The 20,308-nt window shown below is 43.5% G+C and overlaps 1 protein-coding gene across 1 annotated transcript in view; it reads left to right on the plus strand.

The window, feature by feature from the left end:
- Window positions 1-5,710: 5,710 nt before the first annotated feature.
- Window positions 5,711-20,308, plus strand: part of LOC124798942 (proteoglycan 4-like) — a 67,838-nt gene continuing 53,240 nt past the window's right edge. The window contains exon 1 of the mRNA XM_047262476.1: window positions 5,711-5,948. Within this exon, the coding sequence (XP_047118432.1) occupies window positions 5,711-5,948 (238 nt within the window). The remainder of the gene's footprint in view (window positions 5,949-20,308) is intronic.

The following is a 20,308-nucleotide window of genomic DNA, read 5'->3' on the forward strand; positions in this document are numbered from 1 at the left end:
AGCACAGAATTCGCGCAAAACAGAAGCTTTATTCTTACAAAATAAATTACCTTGTACGTTCCGCATGTATGCATGTATGCTTAAACGTAAAAGAGAAGTGCTGTAGCCTTTTATATACAGAAACTGTGTACATGCGTTTACTTACTGAAGAAAGGAAGGAAACAAAAGTTGTTTAGCAGAAGGCATTTTTACATCCCATTGCTACACTGCCGTCGATTTTTGTTTAGAAATATGATTTTATTAACCAATTGGCCTTTTACTCTGCTTCTTTGTTTGTTGATAAGTAGTCCTGTTTTAGAAAACATTCTTTCACTGGTAACAGAAGTTGCGGGTATTGCAATATATTTTTTTGCCACGACTGCTAAACCTGGGTAACTGTTTCCACTTTTTTTCAGTAGTGTAAAGGATTATCCGTGCGTTGTAGGTACGGTTCTTCCAAATATCGTTGTACCTCCAGGTCTATGCTATCGCAACCGCTTTTCATTAGATTTTTATTGGAAACCTCTTCATCGAAAGAAACCCATAAGGAACTACTGGCTCACTACTGCTGGAATTGCTGCTGCAGATGCAGTACGATGCGCCAGAGATATACGCCGTCTGCCGCTGTGGCCGAGCGGTTCTAAGCGCTTCAGCCCGGAACCTCGCTGCTGATACGGTCGCAGGTTAGAATCCTGCCTCAGGCATGGATGTGTCTGATGTCCTTAGGTTAGTTAGGTTTAAGTAGTTCTAAGTCTAGGGGACTGATGACCTCACATGGTAAGTCCCATAGTGCTTAGAGCCATTTGAAGACATACGCCAAACGTGATGTTCTTCCCTCTCGACAGTGCTACGTGGCCGTACGGAGCCCATTCTTCTTGCGACCGTACATTGTCGTGAACACCACCGCCACCGCCAGCAATCACGTACAGTCGCTACATTCCTGCCGGCAGTATCGCAAAAGGACCATCCAGCTACTCGTAGTCCTATTACACGACCTCGTTCAAACTCAGTGAGTGCTGATAATGGCGTCTCTGTCTCCTTAAAGGCTTTCTCGACTAACATTAACTCACCACATCCAATGTCAAAGGCAACTAACGCTCACGACCGCTACAGTGTATGGCACTAGTACGGCCGCTACTATGTGACTATCGCGAAATCTGAGGACATAATCTTTCAGATGTAGACACAGATGTACCAACTTTTGTTTACGTCGCACAACTCCTCCTTTGTGTAGCGATTTTTTTCCTTCAGTGTATTTGAGATGGATGAGTTCGAGGCACTTTGATCACACTTCATTTGGAGATGTTAGACGGCTGCATGCCGGCCGCTGTGATCGAGCGGTTCTAGGCGCTTCAGTCCGGGACCGCGCTGCTGCTACGGTCGCAGGTTCGAATCCTGCCTCGGGCGTGGATGTGTGTGATGTCCTTAGGTTAGTTAAGTAGTTCTAAGTCTAGGGGACTGATGACCTCAGATGTTAAGTCCCATGGTGTTTAAAGCCATTTAAAGACGCCTGCATTGACAACAAAGTCTCAGCAAAACTTTTGAAATCAAAATACTGAGTTCTATGCATTCGAATGAAATGAAATGGGTTTATAACTTTAGCTGACTCAACAATCTCGAGTAAATCTTGCGGAATAAAGGCGTTGCTTACCTCTCTTCGTTTATCTACAATTGAAAAATCTCTGTCGCAGTTCAAAAAGCTGTGTCCACTTGCCAACACCTATGTTTTATCTCTTCAAACCATCATCTGCTAGTCTGTTTGGGAATTTTCCAGAATGATTAGGGAAATTTGGAGCACACAGATAGCAAATACACGAGCTCTGGAGACAGAAGAAGAAGCAGCGGGCCGTATGGCAGGAATGCCACAGTATTAGGTTGGTCAGAGGGTGATACTTTGATAAGCCGATGGAAAAGACAAAAAAATTTTGCAAAGTATCAGGGGCCATGTCAAGTTGTAAGTAGGCTGTTTAGGTGTTTATGTTGGTAACGCCACGTAGCGCTCTGTATGAAAATCACTTACTGTGCTGTGTGCAATCTGTGGCTGGTTTGCATTGCTGGAATTTTTGCTATTGTAGTGTTGGGCAGTTGAATGTGAACAGCGCGTAGCGTTGCGCAGTTGGAGGTGAGCCGCCAGCAGTGGTGGATATGGTGAGAGAGATGGCAGAATTTTGAGAGCGGACGATCTGGACGTGTGTCCATCAGAAAGAGTAAATTTGTAATACTGGACATCATGAACGAACATTATTAAGGTCAATACATTGTTTGTTCTCTATCAAAATCTTTCATTTGCTAACTATGCCTATCAGTAGTTAGTGCCTTCAGTAATTAGAATCTGGCAGTATTGGCGCTCGCTCCATTGCAGTAGTTCGAGTAACGAAGATTTTTGTGAGGTAAGTGATTCATGAAAGGTATATTCTTTTGTAGGGATTATTGAAAGTCAGATTGCGTTGCGCTAAAAAAAAAATTTGTGTGTGCCAGTTTAGTGTTGATCAGAATAAGTAAAGAGAGACATGTCTGAGTACGATCAGTTCTGCTCAGCTGTTTGAAAATCAAATGACGTAAGAGGTTTACCAGCACAGTAATTCATTAATTTTCCAAAGGGGTGTTTCAAAGTGTTACAGGCTACATTGCCAGAAAATATCAAGATTTTACTGTCGAGAGAACTATAATTGTGCATGTAGGATGGTAGGAACCTTTTCAAGGGAGTCCATTAGTTATTACAGGGATAGGAGATGCAGACCAGAAAGTGAGAGTGAGGAGAAAGGTATCGTAAGATAAATAAGAGGTAGTGAATGAAACGGCAACGTGGAACACGAATGAATTAATGCCTAGGGAATAGACCTTGACGCATGGCTCTTGGAACGCCATTGGAAAGCACTGCTTGGATCAAAGGCCATGCAACATTTACTAATGAAAGTTTGACTCATTTTCTCTATGATTTGACCCTTGAATCAACTCCAGAAATACGCTCTGAGTGCCGAGAGCACAATAGCACTGTGAATGCCTTTTGTGAAAAAATGGCACTTACAACGTTCTCCAGTTTGTGACGGTACGTCACATAAATATTGATATTTTTAGTGGTTGTAAATCGTCGTTTACGTATTTTATGAATATAATTAGTGTAAAAGATATAGTTAATGTGGTTAAAACAACTGATATGCAGCGATAACATCTTTATTTGATGTCTATGAAAATAAAAAAGGATCGAGAGAGACGCGATTGTACGGCCGAGGAGGAAGGACGTATTTTGTGGTGCACACACTATTTTGTTTCGCTATACGGAAGGCAGCCATTGGGCGGCTACACATATTTTATGTAAGTTATTCGTATTTAATGCTAAAATAAACTTGTTATTATTATTACAAAATGAATTTCTTTGTAATAGTTGTCACCTCAAATGCTCGCAGTGGCTAAGTATTTTTAATAAGCATTTTTTCAGTAATTTGCTCTGCGAGAAGCTCATCTTCCGATGCAGCCTCTGGTCGACCATTACGCCCCGATGTATTAATTTATTTTTCAGTGTTAACAGTAATTGTAAATGCGAGAGATTTCGTTATAAGAACCTTTTTATATTGCAACAGATAATTAATTTACGTTAAAGTTCATGTTTTTAAACTATACAGATGAGTTCAGTAAGTTTTACCTTGGCCTCTCCACGGCAACAATCGAAATTCTCTCGAACCTTGCTTTGCTATCAATAAATAGAAATTAACAAAATTACATACAGTTCAGTTAACGGCAACTATTTTTTAGTCATCACGTTCAAAATCTAAAGTTGGTACATGGATAACTGAGGCCCTTCAAGAACCCGTTTCATATTTACTTACGCACGTAAGTAAAAGTGATAAGAAAAGACAATATCCCTGAGAGGAAGAGTCATGCTGACAAATTAAAAATAAAAATATATAAAATATATATGTATTTTTTGTATATGACGTCGCGAATGCCCAACGACGTCACAAGTGACGTCACAAGTTCTACCCTTCGTTTAGTGGGAAAGGGGCGGGGGGGGGGGGGGAGGCAGGGCGAGGGCTACATTTCTCCAGGTTCTGGTGCAGATATTGGTTAGGCCGGTATTACACTATCAAATTTCTTTGTCCAGTATCTTTGTACAATATCTTTGTCAAATATATTTGATGGTGTAATAGGGACTTTGTCAAATGTCGTCCAATATTTGATCAAATCTAGGGCCTCTCTGTAGATTTGATCAAAGAAATCGCTTTTCTTCTGTTCACTGCAATGTGACATGTTACCACATGGAGCGCTAGCATCGCTGCAGCGTTCTGTCGTCTGTAGTGTTTTTATAACCATTGCTGGTAAATACAATTAGTGTGTGCCGACAACTACAAAATTAATAGAGATGTATGAAGCTGATGAGGCGCTTTACAACGTGAGGCACCCTGAATACAAAAATAGATTAAGAAGATTGGAGACCAGACCTGACCTGACCTGACCTGACCTGACCTAACCTAACCTAACCTAACATAACCCTCTCCTATAGCAAGGAATCGGAGTGTTACAGTGAGCCTGTCTTCTGAAGATGTAGCAGTTCTTAAGTGAATATTGTGCTTTGTGATATGAGGATACACTTCACTGAGCACATACAGAAATGTATGCTCATCCATTCTTAAGTAATTGATGTACGACTTGACGTCTTCCACTGTAGGTTCACGTAACAAGTTTTGTTGAATGCTTTTATCGTGTCGTCGTAAAACCCACGGCTTCACCCAGATTAGATTAGTTTTTCGTTCCATAGATCCGTGCTGAGGAGATCCTCGTGGATGTGGAACATGTCAATTTTTTAAAGCTGAAATGACAATACTAATAGTATGAATAAATACAATACATCATTTGTTTCTATTAAAAATTTCAATGGAGTAGAAGGAGTTGGCCACTAGTAAGTCTTTCAGGCTCCTTTTAAACTGATCTTTATTTCTAACCAAATTTTTTATGTTTGCTGGCAAATTATTGAAGATGAGTGTTCCTGAGTAGTGGACCCCTTTTTGAACTAAAGTAAGTGCTTTTAAGTCCTTGTGCAGATCATTTTTGTTCCTGGTATTGTATGTATGAACTGCGTTGTTTGTTGGAAAAAGAGATATATCATTTACGACAAATTTCATTAAGGAGTAAATATACTGAGAGGCAATAGTTAGTATACCCAGTTCTTTGAAGAGGTTTCTGCAGGACGTCCGTGAATTTACTCCACAAATAATACGTATTACACGCTCTTCGACTCTGAAAACTTTTGTTTGACTTGAAGATTTACCCCAAAATATTATCCCATATGACATTATGGAATGAAACTAGGCAAAGTATGCAAGCTTTTTCATTTTTATGTTGCCTATGTCTGCTAACACTCGAATTGCAAATACAGATTTGTTAAGGCGTTTCTGCAGTTCTGTGGTGTGCTCCTCCCAACTGAATTTACTATGAAGTTGTAATCCCAGGAATTTAAGACTGTCAACCTCGTATGTATGGTTCCTTTTTTCCCCTCACTTCTTTTCCGCATGTGCACACAATGCAATTGCGGTACGTGCAACTGCTGCAGTTAATAACAAGTTCTTGTCAGCCATCTTGAACTTTGACGAAAAATTTGATGACAGTGTAATACCCCTTCTAGCGCTACGTCAAAGATCTTTGTCAAATATATTTGACGGAATATTTGATCACGTCTTTGATCAAATCTTTGACAAAGAAATTTGATAGTGTAATACCGCCCTTAGTCTGGAGGATGAGACCGCAACAACGGCGATATTGTGACCGGTGTGCCGCTGATGGGAAGCAAACAGGCGCGTGGGCTTCGTCGTGGACGAGAGCGTCGGTGGTTGCGGACTGCGCAGGCGTAGCATCGACGCGGGTCCAGGGAGGCTGGGGCGGCCGGGCGGCTGGACTGCTGGAGCGGCACCAGTTGCTGGCGACGCGCGCCGCCGCAGACACCGCCGCCGCCGACCGCCGTCCCGCTCCCACAGGTAGGGGGCTCTGCTCTGCGCTCTTTGTCTGCTGCGCCAGCTGCTGCAGGCGCCCACCTGCGTCACTAGACGCACACCTGCTCTGGCGCGGACACACTACGCCAACTGACGACAGCCAACCGCTTCGTTGGCCGATTTTTGCTTAGGGTGTACCGTTGGCAAATCGGAGCCGACGAAGCGGTCAGCCTCCGTTGTGGTTCGGTCTGCTGGTGGTAATATCAAACCGTTGGCGGTTGGTTGGCGTTGCGACCCATCTGCCAGGCTCGACCTCGGGTGGAATGTTCGTTGGTTCAGTAGCCATCTGTTGTGTCTCTAGAAAGGTTGTGTATTTAATTTTTTCAGGACAGCCACAAGTCGCACTTAGTATGTTTTATTGACCGAGTTCCCCGTTTTATGCAGCAAGAACTTCATCAGAAACTCTGGAATTTACAATTTAAAGTACAGTAGTTGGCTGTTAAATTAAAGAGCGAAACCAGTCAATAAAACATACTGAGTGCTACTTGTGGTTGTCCTGAAGAACTTGGTCGCGAATGGAACAGTGACGCGAATATACCGGGTGATCAAAAAGTCAGTATAAATTTGAAAACTTAATAAACCACGGAAAAATGTAGATAGAGAGATAAAAATTGACACACATGCTTGGAATGACATGGGGTGTTATTAGAACCACCCCATATTGCTAGACGCGTGAAAGATCTCTTGCGCGCGTCGTTTGGTGATGATCGTGTGCTCAGCCGCCACTTTCGTCATCCTTGGCCTTCTAGGTCCCCAGACCTCAGACCGAGCGATTATTGGCTTTGGGGTTACCTGAAGCCGCAAGTGTATCGTGATTGACCGACATCTCTAGGGATGCTGAAAGACAACATCCGACGCCAATGCCTCACCATAACTCCGGACATGCTTTACAGTGCTGTTCACAATATTATTCCTCGACTACAGATATTGTTGAGGAATGATGGTGGACATATTGAGCATTTCCTGTAAAGAACATCATCTTTGCTTTGTCTTACTTTGTTATGCTAATTATTGCTATTCTGATCTGTCGGACATTTTTTGAACTTCTGTATTTTTTTGGTTCTAATAAAACCCCATGTCATTCCAAGCATGTGTGTCAATTTTTACCTCTCTATCTACATTATTCCGTGATTTATTCAGTTTTCAAATTTATACTGACTTTTTGATCACCCAGTAGAATAAATTTCCTTTACTTCACGTCTATGGTCACAATTTTTTTGTCATCAGACTATTGGTTTCGGTCTATAATGACCATCTTCAGATCTGTTTTGTAAAAAAATGTCCTACAAAACAGTTCTGATGATGGGCATCATAGACCTAAACCGGTAGTCTGACGACAAAAAAAATGTGACCATAGACGAGAAGTAAAGGAAATTTATACTGAAGAACTTAATTTCAACAGTCGTCGTTTTCCCTACGGGCGATGCCTGCTCTTACTGAGTATGATATTAGAGTATAGAGTGGAATGTGAGGAGAGTACCAAAGCTTATAGAGTTTTATCGTGAGTGCTACTGTTTGTGGGCCCTTACGAACTGCGATTATGAAAACAAACTGAAAGGGCTAGACGCTTGAGGGAAATAACTCAGTTACTAAAAACTGAAATGTACGGCGTGAAAAACAAAATGGTTACTTTATTGACATATTTTCGCAGTGAACGATAATGAGAAACAAACAAAACTTCGAGTGACTATTAACTTTCTGCTGCAGGTACAGCACTTCTGAAAGAGATATCATCTTTGGACGTTTTAGGGCCTGCTCAATTCAATAACAACTCGAAATTTTCAGACAACCTTGTAGGTGGAGTAACCACAGCTATGAGTATTCATCTTGGATATTAATAACCGCTTCAGCTGTATTTAGTCCTTTATTACTGGATCACTACCGGTTTCGTGACAGTAAAATCCACATCTTCAGGTGAACATATGATTAAAACATTAGCGCGGAAAAGCTCGGAATCTTTTTACCCAAATTCATTGTTCGTCAAAACAGAACACCGCTAAAAGACGGTATGTCATAGTCCATTACAATTCAGCTTTAAAATCAGATTAATTTTGTCCCATCATACTGCTCCCTACTTTTTAAAAGGGAGGTCGTCCACCAGCGTCGTATCTTCTTCTTCTTTTTCTGATGATCAGCTTCTGCACATGCGACGACTGCTAAATATTCTCCTTCCCTCGTAATTTCGGGCAGTGAAATTGTGATTAAAACGCTACTTTATAACAACCACATAATGGAGCAACATCGGCAAATTACCAGAAATCCCACTGCTGAGATCCTTGGCTCCAAGTTCTTCGGCTGGTGTAGATGAGAAGTCGAACGCCAGTGTATTGACGACCAACGTTCGGTCGAATCCAGTCGCTGTTGTCTGTTGGCCTTCACTGACCTACCATATTCGCACCAGTAGACAGTTACCTCTCTACTATCTTTGCTACAGCTTCACTGCAATGTGCAGAAAGGGTACATTTAATAGCGGCGTATATCGAGGCTTCTCCTCGTACTACACACTGTTGGGGCATGGGAATATGCTACATTTACATTTATCTGCTATGACCCGTCGGAAGAAGTTTGGAGGAGTGAAAATATTGTGCAACGATTATTTTTTTCCCCATCTAAATCCACATTTATACTCCGCAAAACATTTTACGGTAAGTGGCGCAGGATACTTTGTAGCAGTATTAGTGATTGTTTGTTCTATTCCACTCACACAAAGAGAGAGGAAAATTGTCTATCTCTAGGGTGAACTGGAAAATCTGTATCTCGTTCTGGGTTCTTTGATATAAGGGACCTGTGGTTTCTCGTTGCAGAGCAATTTTGGTTTCTTCGGTTTGCTACCCCAATTACATTTGTTTCTGTGGAAAACCCGTCATTATGCAATCACTGAAACAGATACTTCAAAATACAAAAGCCGTGTACAGATGTAAAAGTACTGTGATGTGGTTGCCGTCGCTGTGGGAACAGCTAAAAAGGGGACCGTACGAACATCCCTCACCGACTTAATTCATATTGACACGCTGTGTAGGGCACGACTAGGACTTCAACATACGTCAACAGCAAGGTGCACCTCTCAATCATTTTCGACATAAATCGAGTTTGAACATTTTACGTGTGCTTACACGCTCTGAAGAGCCAAAGAAGCTGATACACCTGCCTCCTATCGTTCAGGGCCTCCGCGAGCGCGCAAAAGGGCCGCAACACGACGTGGCATGGACTCGACTAATTTCTGAGGTTGTGCTGGAGGGAGTTGACAACATGAATCCTGCAGGGCTGTCCATAAATCCGTAAGAGTAGAGGGAGGGGGGTGGAGATATCTTCTGAACAGAACGGTGCAAGGCATCCCAGATATGCTCGACAATGTTCATGTCTGGGGAGCTCGGTGACCAGCGGAAGTGTTTAAACTCCTGGAGCCACTCTGTAGCAATTCTGGACGTGTGGAGTGTCGCATTGTGCTGCTGGAATTTCCCAAGTCAGTCGGAATGCACAAAGGACATGAATTGATGCAGGTCATCAGACAGGATGCTTACGTACGTCCCGCCTGTCAGAGTCGTAACTAGAAGTATCAGGGGTCACATATCGCTCCAACTGCACACCATTACAGAGCCACCAGCTTCAACAGTCCCCTGCTGACAGACCGGGTACATGGATTCGTGAGGTTGTCTCCATACCAGTACACGTCCATCCATTGAATACAATTTGAAACGAGACTCGCCCGACTAGGCAACATGTTTCCAGCCATCAACACCGACATAGGACTGTTGTCCTATGTCGGTGTTGATGGGCCCAGGCGAGGCGTAAAGCTTGGTCTCGTGCAGCCATCAAGGGTACACAACTGGGCCCAAGGCTCCAAAAGCCCATATCGATGACGTTTCGTTGAATAGTTCTCGCGCTGACACTTGTTGACGGCCCAGCATTGAAATCTGCAACAATTCTGTCACGTTGAAAGACTTTCTTCTGTCCTCGTTGGTCCCTTTCTTGCAGGATCTTGTTTCGGCCGCAGCGATGTAGGAGATTTGATGTTTTACCGGATTCCTGATATTCACGGTACACTCGTGAAACGGTCGTACGGAAAATCCTCAATTCATCGCTACCTCGGATATGCTGTGTCACATCGCACGTGCGCCGACTGTAACACCACGTTCAAACTCACTTGATAACCTGCCATTGTAGCAGCAGTAACGGATCTACCAACTGCACCAGACACTTGTCTTATATAGGCGTTGCCGACCGCAGCGTCCTATTGTGCCTGTTTACATACCTCTGTATTTGAATAAGCGTGCCTATACCAGTTTCTTTGGCGCTTCAGTGTAATTCGTATGTCGCTAGTAACCAAGGATTCCGCATCCAAGCGAGTAAGCGCTTAGTTTCAAAAGCGCGAGACCTGTGGATCGAATCTCGCTTCCTATACTCTTTTTTTTATTTCTCTCCCACATAATTCCAGTAACAGATATGAGTTGTACGCTGCAGAATCGTGTGATGAGCGAGAATCGCTTACGAATGAATGTAGCCCAAGTTTGTTTCTAATACACATATTGAAAAAATCATGCACGTGGAAAGATTCGGCGTTCATTACAAGTGCTGTGTATCTCAATAATTATTGTTTCTCATGTTTCTACGATCATTATCTTCCTCATTCGTACAGTGCTCCACAGGTCACACATTATGCTTGCCATACGTGCAGATGCAATAGTATAAATGACATTAACTGAATTTTGCATCGGTACTTGGCAGAAAATACTAGTAGTGTCAAAATGGAAAACACTTTCTAATGATCAGCAAAACTATATTTATTTGGTCACGAACCGTCTTTCTGCTTCTCCGGCCATCGTCAAGTGACAACTGAATGTGGCAAATACAGATAAACATGAAGGGCAACATACACACGTTTCGCCGGCTGGTGTGGCCGAGCGGTTCTAGGCGCTTCAGGCTGGAACTGCGCGACCGCTACGGTCGCAGGTTCGAATCCTGCCTCGGGCATGGATGTGTGTGATGTCCTTAGGTTAGTTAGGTTTAAGTAGTTCTAAGTTCTAGGGGACTGATGACCTCAGCTGTTAAGCCCCATAGTGCTCAGAGCCATTTGAACCATTTTAGACACGTTTCTCTGTGCTTGTGACATTCCGTTGTCACCTGGAGATGGTCTAAGAAGCCGAAAGCGGGTTCATGACCAAATAAATATAATTTTGCGGAACATTAGGCAGTTTTTTCTTTTAATATTAATACAAATAAAATGACTACACTGATTTGTTTGAATGTTGTTGTGTATCTATTTTTCCAATGTCATTACGACATTTTTCCTCCTTTTATCATGATAGAGATTACATGAAAATAATAAATGAACCATCCAAAATGACATTCTGCTGAGTCATAGTAATTACGTGGGAAGGAAAAGAAAAGAAATAGAAGCAGCGATATTCCATCCATGGATCTCGCGCGCCTGAAACTAACCACATAACATGCTTTTCTTCCCTTCTGTACTAGCGACCGTTATAAAATATATAAATACGCGTAAAATTCGCAAACTCAGTTTTCTCTAAAACGATTGAGAGTTGTGTCTTCCTGTTTACATATCTTGAAGTCGTAGTCGTGCCCCACACATCCTGTCAACATGAATCGAATTGGTGAGAAGTTGGTACGATCCGCTTGTCAGCATAGCGCCGTTGTACCGCTCTCCCATTGCATTCAGAGAATCGACACAAGACGTGCATGTCGGCCAACCCATCAGTAAACCTATAGCAGTATATCTTCGTTTCGTACCACTAACAGTGCCTGAAAAACAAAACATGATACGCAGCCGACCTCTACTGAATGTAAATTTGAGGTTCTGAGAGTAAAGAGGGCATTACTGATGTCAGCCGCGAGTACCGTGAATGTATGGAACACGTTTGTTGATCAATACAGATAGAAAGCTAAATGTGGATAACAAATGATAGTAAATACAATTACGTTGCAACGAGCCACTGATCTCTTATACCAAAATACTCAGAAAAAATCTCTCAAATATGTCCAAATTTTGTCGCTGGATTTCGGTTTCACTCCTTATTTCTCCCTGACTGTCGTACCTTAACGTTATAATCTCTAGCCAAGGTGGGCGATGGAGGCAACTGAATTGTTGAGCAATCACGACAACAACGTCAACTGTTTTCTAAATATTTCAGTTACGTTCCCCGAGCATCTACGAGGTGCGACAATAAAGTAATGAGACTGATTTTCTTTGCAAGATGTGGCAACCCTGCAGGCTTGCCTAGGCACAATATCTTTGAGTTTGGTCTGTAAGCTGCTTCTAGTCCATGCAGCACATCGATGCAACTGCTCAATCGTGAGTTGTGCTGTAATGAGTTAACATGTGTTTGTGTCTCTCGTCACTGAAATGGAACCGCATAATATTGCGCAACGGTATGCCATTTCTTTTTGCCTTAAATTGGGTGAAAACGCGACGACAACTTGCGGCAAGCTTCAGAAGGCTTTTGGAGAGGAGGTTATGTCAAGAGCTTAAGTTTTTCGTTGGCATAAAATGTTTAGTGAAGGCAGAACGAATGTTGAAGATGTCAAAGTCAAAAGTGAAATGCATGCTTGTGTGCTTCTTTGATTCTAAGGGAATTGTTCATAAAGAGTGGGTACCTCCTAGACAAACAGTTAACCAATATTACTACAAAGAAATTTTTGAAAGACTTCGTAAAAGAGTTCTTCGTGTCCGTGCCAACATTGCTGATAATTGGATTCTGCATCAAGATAATGCACCATCCCATACTGCTCTGTCAGTACAGCAATTTTTAACCTCAAAACAAATTTCAGTACTACAACAGCCACCTTGTTCACCAGATATCGCTCTGTGCGTCTTTTTTCTATTTCCAAGAGTCAAAACGGCGGTCAAGGGACACCATTTTCAAACAACACAAGATGTCCAAAAAGCTATGACGACGATCCTGGAGGATATTACAGAAGATGAGTTCCAGAAATGTTACCATCAATGGCAGAAGTGCTGGAAAAAGTGTGTGCGATCAGAAGGAAACTACACTCCTGGAAATGGAAAAAAGAACACATTGACACCGGTGTGTCAGACCCACCATACTTGCTCCGGACACTGCGAGAGGGCTGTACAAGCAATGATCACACGCACGGCACAGCGGACACACCAGGAACCGCGGTGTTGGCCGTCGAATGGCATTTGTGCACCGCCGTCGTCAGTGTCAGCCAGTTTTCTGTGGCATACGGAGCTCCATCGCAGTCTTTAACACTGGTAGCATGCCGCGACAGCGTGGACGTGAACCGTATGTGCAGTTGACGGACTTTGAGCGAGGGCGTATAGTGGGCATGCGGGAGGCCGGGTGGACGTACCGCCGAATTGCTCAACACATGGGGCGTGAGGTCTCCACAGTACATCGATGTTGTCGCCAGTGGTCGGCGGAAGGTGCACGTGCCCGTCGACCTGGGACCGGACCGCAGCGACGCACGGATGCACGCCAAGACCGTAGGATCCTACGCAGTGCCGTAGGGGACCGCACCGCCACTTCCCAGCAAATTAGGGACACTGTTGCTCCTGGGGTATCGGCGAGGACCATTCGCAACCGTCTCCATGAAGCTGGGCTACGGTCCCGCACACCGTTAGGCCGTCTTCTGCTCACGCCCCAACATCGTGCAGCCCGCCTCCAGTGGTGTCGCGACAGGCGTGAATGGAGGGACGAATGGAGACGTGTCGTCTTCAGCGATGAGAGTCGCTTCTGCCTTGGTGCCAATGATGGTCGTATGCGTGTTTGGCGCCGTGCAGGTGAGCGCCACAATCAGGACTGGATACGACCGAGGCACACAGGGCCAACACTCGGCATCACGGTGTGGGGAGCGATCTCCTACACTGGCCGTACACCACTGGTGATCGTCGAGGGGACACTGAATAGTGCACGGTACATCCAAACCGTCATCGAACCCATCGTTCTACCATTCCTAGACCGGCAAGGGAACTTGCTGTTCCAACAGGACAATGCACGTCCGCATGTATCCCGTGCCACCCAACGTGCTCTAGAAGGTGTAAGTCAACTACCCTGGCCAGCAAGATCTCCGGATCTGTCCCCCATTGAGCATGTTTGGGACTGGATGAAGCGTCGTCTCACGCGGTCTGCACGTCCAGCACGAACGCTGGTCCAACTGAGGCGCCAGGTGGAAATGGCATGGCTAGCCGTTCCACAGGACTACATCCAGCATCTCTACGATCGTCTCCATGGGAGAATAGCAGCCTGCATTGCTGCGAAAGGTGGATATACACTGTACTAGTGCCGACATTGTGCATGCTCTGTTGCCTGTGTCTATGTGCCTGTGGTTCTGTCAGTGTGATCATGTGATGTATCTGACCCCAGGAATGTGTCAATAAAGTTTCCCCTTCCTGGGACAATGAATTTACGGTGTTCTTATTTCAATTTCCAGGAGTGTACTTTGAAGGAGACAACACTAAACTTGACTAAAACGGTAAGCAACATTTTTTTCACTTCAGTCTACATCTACATCTACATCTACATTTATACTCCGCAAGCCACCCAACGGTGTGTGGCGGAGGGCACTTTACGTGCCACTGTCATTACCTCCCTTTCCTGTTCCAGTCGCGTATTGTTCGCGGGAAGAACGACTGTCTGAAAGCCTCCGTGCGCGCTCTAATCTCTCTAATTTTACATTCGTGATCTACTCGGGAGGTATAAGTAGGGGGAAGCAATATATTCGATACCTCATCCAGAAACGCACCCTCTCGAAACCTGGCGAGCAAGCTACAGCGCGATGCAGAGCGCCTCTCTTGCAGAGTCTGTCACTTGAGTTTGTTAAACATCTCCGTAATGCTATCACGGTTACCAAATAACCCTGTGACGAAACGCGCCGCTCTTCTTTGGATCTTCTCTACCTCCTCCGTCAACCTGATCTGGTACGGATCCCACACTGATGAGCAATACTCAAGTATAGGTCGAACGAGTGTTTTGTAAGCCACCTCCTTTGTTGATGGACTACATTTTCTAAGGACTCTCCCAATGAATCTCAACCTAGTACCCGCCTTACCAACAATTAATTTTATATGATCATTCCACTTCATCGTTCCGCACGCATACTCCCAGATATTTTACAGAAGTAACTGCTACCAGTGTTTGTTCCGCTATCATATAATCATACAATAAAGGATCCTTCTTTCTATGTATTCGCAATATATTACATTTGTCTATGTTAAGGGTCAGTTGCCACTCCCTGCACCAAGTGCCTATCCGCTGCAGATCTTCCTGCATTTCGCTACAATTTTCTAATGCTGCAACTTCTCTGTATACTGTTGTTGTTGTTGTGGTCTTCAGTCCTGAGACTGGTTTGATGCAGCTCTCCATGCTACTCTATCCTGTGCAAGCTTTTTCATCTCCCAGTACCTACTGCAACCTACATCTTTCTGAATCTGCTTAGTGTATTCATCTCTTCGTCTCCCTCTACGATTTTTACCCTCCACGCTGCCCTTCAATACTAAATTGGTGATCCCTTGATGCCTCAGAAGATGTCCTACCAACCGATCCCTTCTTCTGGTCAAGTTGTGCCACAAACTTCTCTTCTCCCCAATCCTTTTCAATACTTCCGCATTAGTTATGTGATCTACCCATCTAATCTTCAGCATTCTTCTGTAGCACCACATTTCGAAAGCTTCTATTCTCTTCTTGTCCAAACTATTTATCGTCCATGTTTCACTTCCATACACGGCTACACTCCATACGAATACTTTCAGAAATGACTTCCTGACACTTAACAAATTTCTCTTCTTCAGAAACGCTTTCCTTGCCATTGCCAGCCTACATTTTATATCCTCTCTACTTCGACCATCATCAGTTATTTTGCTCCCCAAATAGCAAAACTCCTTTACTACTTTAAGTGCCTCATTTCCTAATCTAATTCCCTCAGCATCACCCGACTTAATTAGACTACATTCCATTATCCTTGTTTTGCTTTTGTCGATGTTCATCTTATATCCTCCTTTCAAGACACTGTCCATTCCATTCAACTGCTCTTCCAAGTCCTTTGCTGTCTCTGACAGAATTACAATGTCATCGGCGAACCTCAAAGTTTTTATTTCTTCTCCATGAATTTTAATATACTGTATACTGTATACTACAGCATCATTACTTTATTGTCTCACCTCGTATGTTCACACTTCCATATGAGCTATACTGACGTTGTACTATCTTAACACTTTGCCGTCCGCACGTCTCGTGCAAATTTATTCGCTTGTCGTCGGGAGCGCTAATTCGGATTACTTGGCTTGTCGCCGGCCACTTGTCACCTTTCCGTTGATGACAAGCTTCGAACACATTGACTTTTGCTCGCTTTAATTTTCCGGAAATCCTCTATTTTGCCGTATCTTTCCACAGACTCGAATTTTCTTTTCAGGTAACTTCTCTGCAAGTTCTACACTCTTCTAATAATTATCCATGCAGAGGTAATGCCACTTTCCATAAGAAGGTGTCAATAGTTCCAGCACTGTTTTTACTAAAGGCTGTCCAGCGCTGGAATATATCTTGAATGAGGAAATGTATCCCGTACTCGAATCACACAGCATCCGCTTGAGTATGCCGTATTTCGTAATTTTCGACGGATTGCAAATTTTAAAATTCAACCGTCCACGCCACGGTATCATTCCTTCATCAATTGAGATGTTTTGACTTAGATTAAACGTTTCTTTAAACTTTTTGGAAAAATAATCAATTACGAATTGCACTTTGACGAGCCGGTCGGCATTATCTGGTTTATTGTTGCCGTCGGAAAAATGTAAAAATTATAATGTTTGTCTGAATCGGTTGCGGGATATCGTTTTGCGAAATATCGGTGTGTCTATCAACGGATTAGTTGACCAATAATCAACGATCCTTGCTTTCTTTAAAATTCCCATAAGGTTAGCAAGCCCAAACCATTTTCTAAGTTCGGGTCCCGTAACGTCGACAAATTTGGCATTTTTTAAATCCAGTTTCCGTCTCTTGCAATTTTGACTGTAGTACTTGGTTTCGTTGCTAATATATTCAAATAGATTGTTCCCCATATATAATTCTATGATATCCTCGACGTTCTGTGTATCTTTGGGAAATACTTCTGGAGCCGGGGATCCTTCGGATTTATTATTGGTCCTCGGTAAATCAAAGTCTGGTCACTGTGCACTGTCTTCTTCGTCTGATTCAGCCGAATCAGTTGGAAGCCGTATCGTTTACCGAATTCTTCTTGAACGTATTTCACTATCTTCCTACGATTGTGCTTCACTTTCATTTTTGTGATATCCAATGTCTTCTTCGCAATTGGCCAAGTCATCCGGAACGTCAGACAAGACGTCCGCGCATTCATCGGAAGTAATCCTATTGTCTCTTTCGTCCGCCTTGATGAAAGGGCACAAGTACTTATAAAAACAAAAAAACTTGTTGACGTGTATAACTTATTGTTACCTAAACAAAACACCAACAGAATGCAGAAGATACTAAAGTGCTGTCGCCAGCCACTGCGTGATACTCTGCTCACGACATCACTGTGGTGTTGCCATCCACTGAGTGATAGTATGCACACGACACCACTGTGGTGTCCCACTTCATACTGCTTCTTAGTGCTGAAGTGCGGCTGAGATTGTCAGTCCGAAAACTGGTATTATTCAATTCATCTCTGTATAACTGTATAGCTGTATAACTACTTCAGCCTACATTCGATAGAACCTGTTTACTGTAGTCAAATTTTGGTTTCCTCTACATTTTTCATCCCCTTCTTCGCACTTCACTCAACTTTTCACTCCATTACCAAATTTATTATTCCTCAATGCCCATGGGTATGTCCTAAGAACCTATTCCTTCTTTTAGTTACGTTGAGCCACGAATTTCTTTTCTCCCTATTCTGAATCTCACCAATTCGGTTCAGAACCTCTTCATTGATTATCCATCTATCACTGGTTAGCACAGTGGACACGCATTCGGGAGGACGACCGTTCAAATCCGAGTCTGGTTATTCAAATTTAGGTTTTTCGTGGTTTTCCTAAACAGTTCCAGGCAAATACTGGGACGGTTCCTTTGAAAAGGACAGGGCCGATGTCCTTCCCCATCGTTCCGTATCTGAGCTCGTGCTCCACCTCTAATGACTGCGCTGTCGACGGGACGGTGAACCATAATCTTTCTTCCTTCCGATCTATCCACCTAATCTTCAACATTGTAGTACAGCAGTCAATTTAAAAAGCATGTGTTCTCTTCTTGTTTGAAATCTTTATCGGTCACGTTCCACTTCCGTACAAAACTACACTCCAGAAAGACTTCCGAAATGACCTCTAATACTTAAATTTATGTTCAATGTTACGAAATTTGTCTTTTCCAGGAATTCTTTTCTTGCTATTGTCACTCTGACTTTTATATCTTCTCTATTTCTGCCCTTGTCAATTATTTTTCTGCCAAAATAGCAAAACTCATCTAATCTAATCTAATTCCCGAAGGACGCTGTTCTGTCCACGTAATTTACCCTGGAAGGAACACACATCAAGGATTTACTGAATGTTTAATTTGGGTCTGGGAAATGATGATGAGGAACCTCAGGCTGCAGAAGAAGAAAATGTGCATGCTGAACTGCCACCAGTTGAAGGTGACAGTGAAGGTGCTAAATGTGTGCTACTGCTAAAGACGGAATATGATTCCTCATTCTTTGAATGCTGTAATTTATGACTGCAATTATCTGTCACCTTATTTATGTCATTTCATTGTAGACATTTTTATTACCGTTTTTGTGGAATAATAAAAAAAGCTCGGTGGTAACGTGTTTGCCTCCCATGTAAGTGGGCCCGGGTTCGATTCCCGGCCAGATTGTGGATTTTTTTTTCTCCCGTAGCTGGGTGTTGTGTTGTCCTCATTATCATTTCAACCTCATTACCGGCGCACAAGTCGCCCAGTGTGGCGTCGAATGAAATAAGACTTGCGCTTGGCGGCCGAACTCCCCAGAATGGAGCCTCCCGACCAACGATGCCATAAACTCATTTCCATCCGTTTCCCCTAAGGATAACCTGCTTAACTTCGACTATACTCCATTACCAGAATTTTGCTTTTGTTACTTTTGTAATCTATTTTCAGGGCACTGTCGATTCCCTCCAACTGATCTTCCAAGACGTTTGCTGCCTTAAATAGGATTACAGTGCTTGGCAAAAAGTTTTTATTTCTTCTCCGTGAACTTTGTATGTATGTATTTATTGAACTGGGGACCTAGAAACGACGGAGAGGCTTCGTCCCGCCGTAGCCCTCAGTGGTTCACAACCCCACAACAGGCCACAACAGTCCACCTCACCGCCGCCCCACACCGAACCCAGGGTTATTGTGCGGTTCAGCCCCCAAGTGGACCCCCCCCACCCCTCCCTCGCCACGGGAACATCTCATTGCAGACGAGTGTACCCCAATGTTTGCATGGTAGAGTAATTATGGTGTATGCTTACGTGGAGACAGTGTTTGCGCAGCAATCGCCTAAATAGTGTAACTGAAGTGGAATACGAGGAAGCAGCCCGCATTCGCCGGGGCAGATGGAAAACCGCCTTAAAAACCATCCACAGGCTGACCGGAACACCGGACCTCGACACTAATCCGCCGGGCGGATTCGTGCCGGTGACCGGCACGCATTTCCGCTCGGGAAGCACTGCGTTAGACCACACGGGTAGCCGGGCGAGCTTCCATGAACTTTAATTCTGTTTCTTAATTTCTCCTTGGTTTCATTTACTAGTTGCTCAAAGATTGCACAACATCCGATGTAGGCTACAACCCTATCTTTCACTATTTTCTACTATAGCCTCTCTTTCATTTCCTTTGACTCATAACTGTAGTCTGGTTTCTGTAAAAGTTGTAGATAGCCTTCCGCTCTTTGCATTTAATCTGTAATAAGTCCAGAATTAATACTAACCTTTAAGCATTTAAACGATCTAACATGTCCTACGTGTTCATCACTAATCTTTTAATTCGACAATTTTCTTTGTTATAGACAGTATTTGTTGTTTGATCTTGACCGTGTAGGCTTCAATTACTGAAAACGTACGTGAGAACATACCAGACTTCAGTGGGAATGTCCTGTCTGTACTAGCGTTTTAACTCCACACTCAAGAATGCGGCACGCACACACATCGGTACTAGCAGGAATCTGCTTCACTTCTATTGTCGACTCACTTTGGGATCTGCTTCACTTCTATTGTCGACTCACTTTGGTGTGGACGTATGTCGTGTAGTGCAGCGCCGAGTGACGATGGCCGCTATACCAGCCAGGAATACACTGAAATGATCTTTACACACGGACATGCAAAAGGCAATGGACGGTCGATAGCACGATTGTACAGGGAAGAGTATCCATTCTAACAGCATACA

This window comes from Schistocerca piceifrons, chromosome 5 (assembly GCF_021461385.2).
Source record: "Schistocerca piceifrons isolate TAMUIC-IGC-003096 chromosome 5, iqSchPice1.1, whole genome shotgun sequence".
NCBI lineage: Eukaryota > Metazoa > Arthropoda > Insecta > Orthoptera > Acrididae > Schistocerca > Schistocerca piceifrons.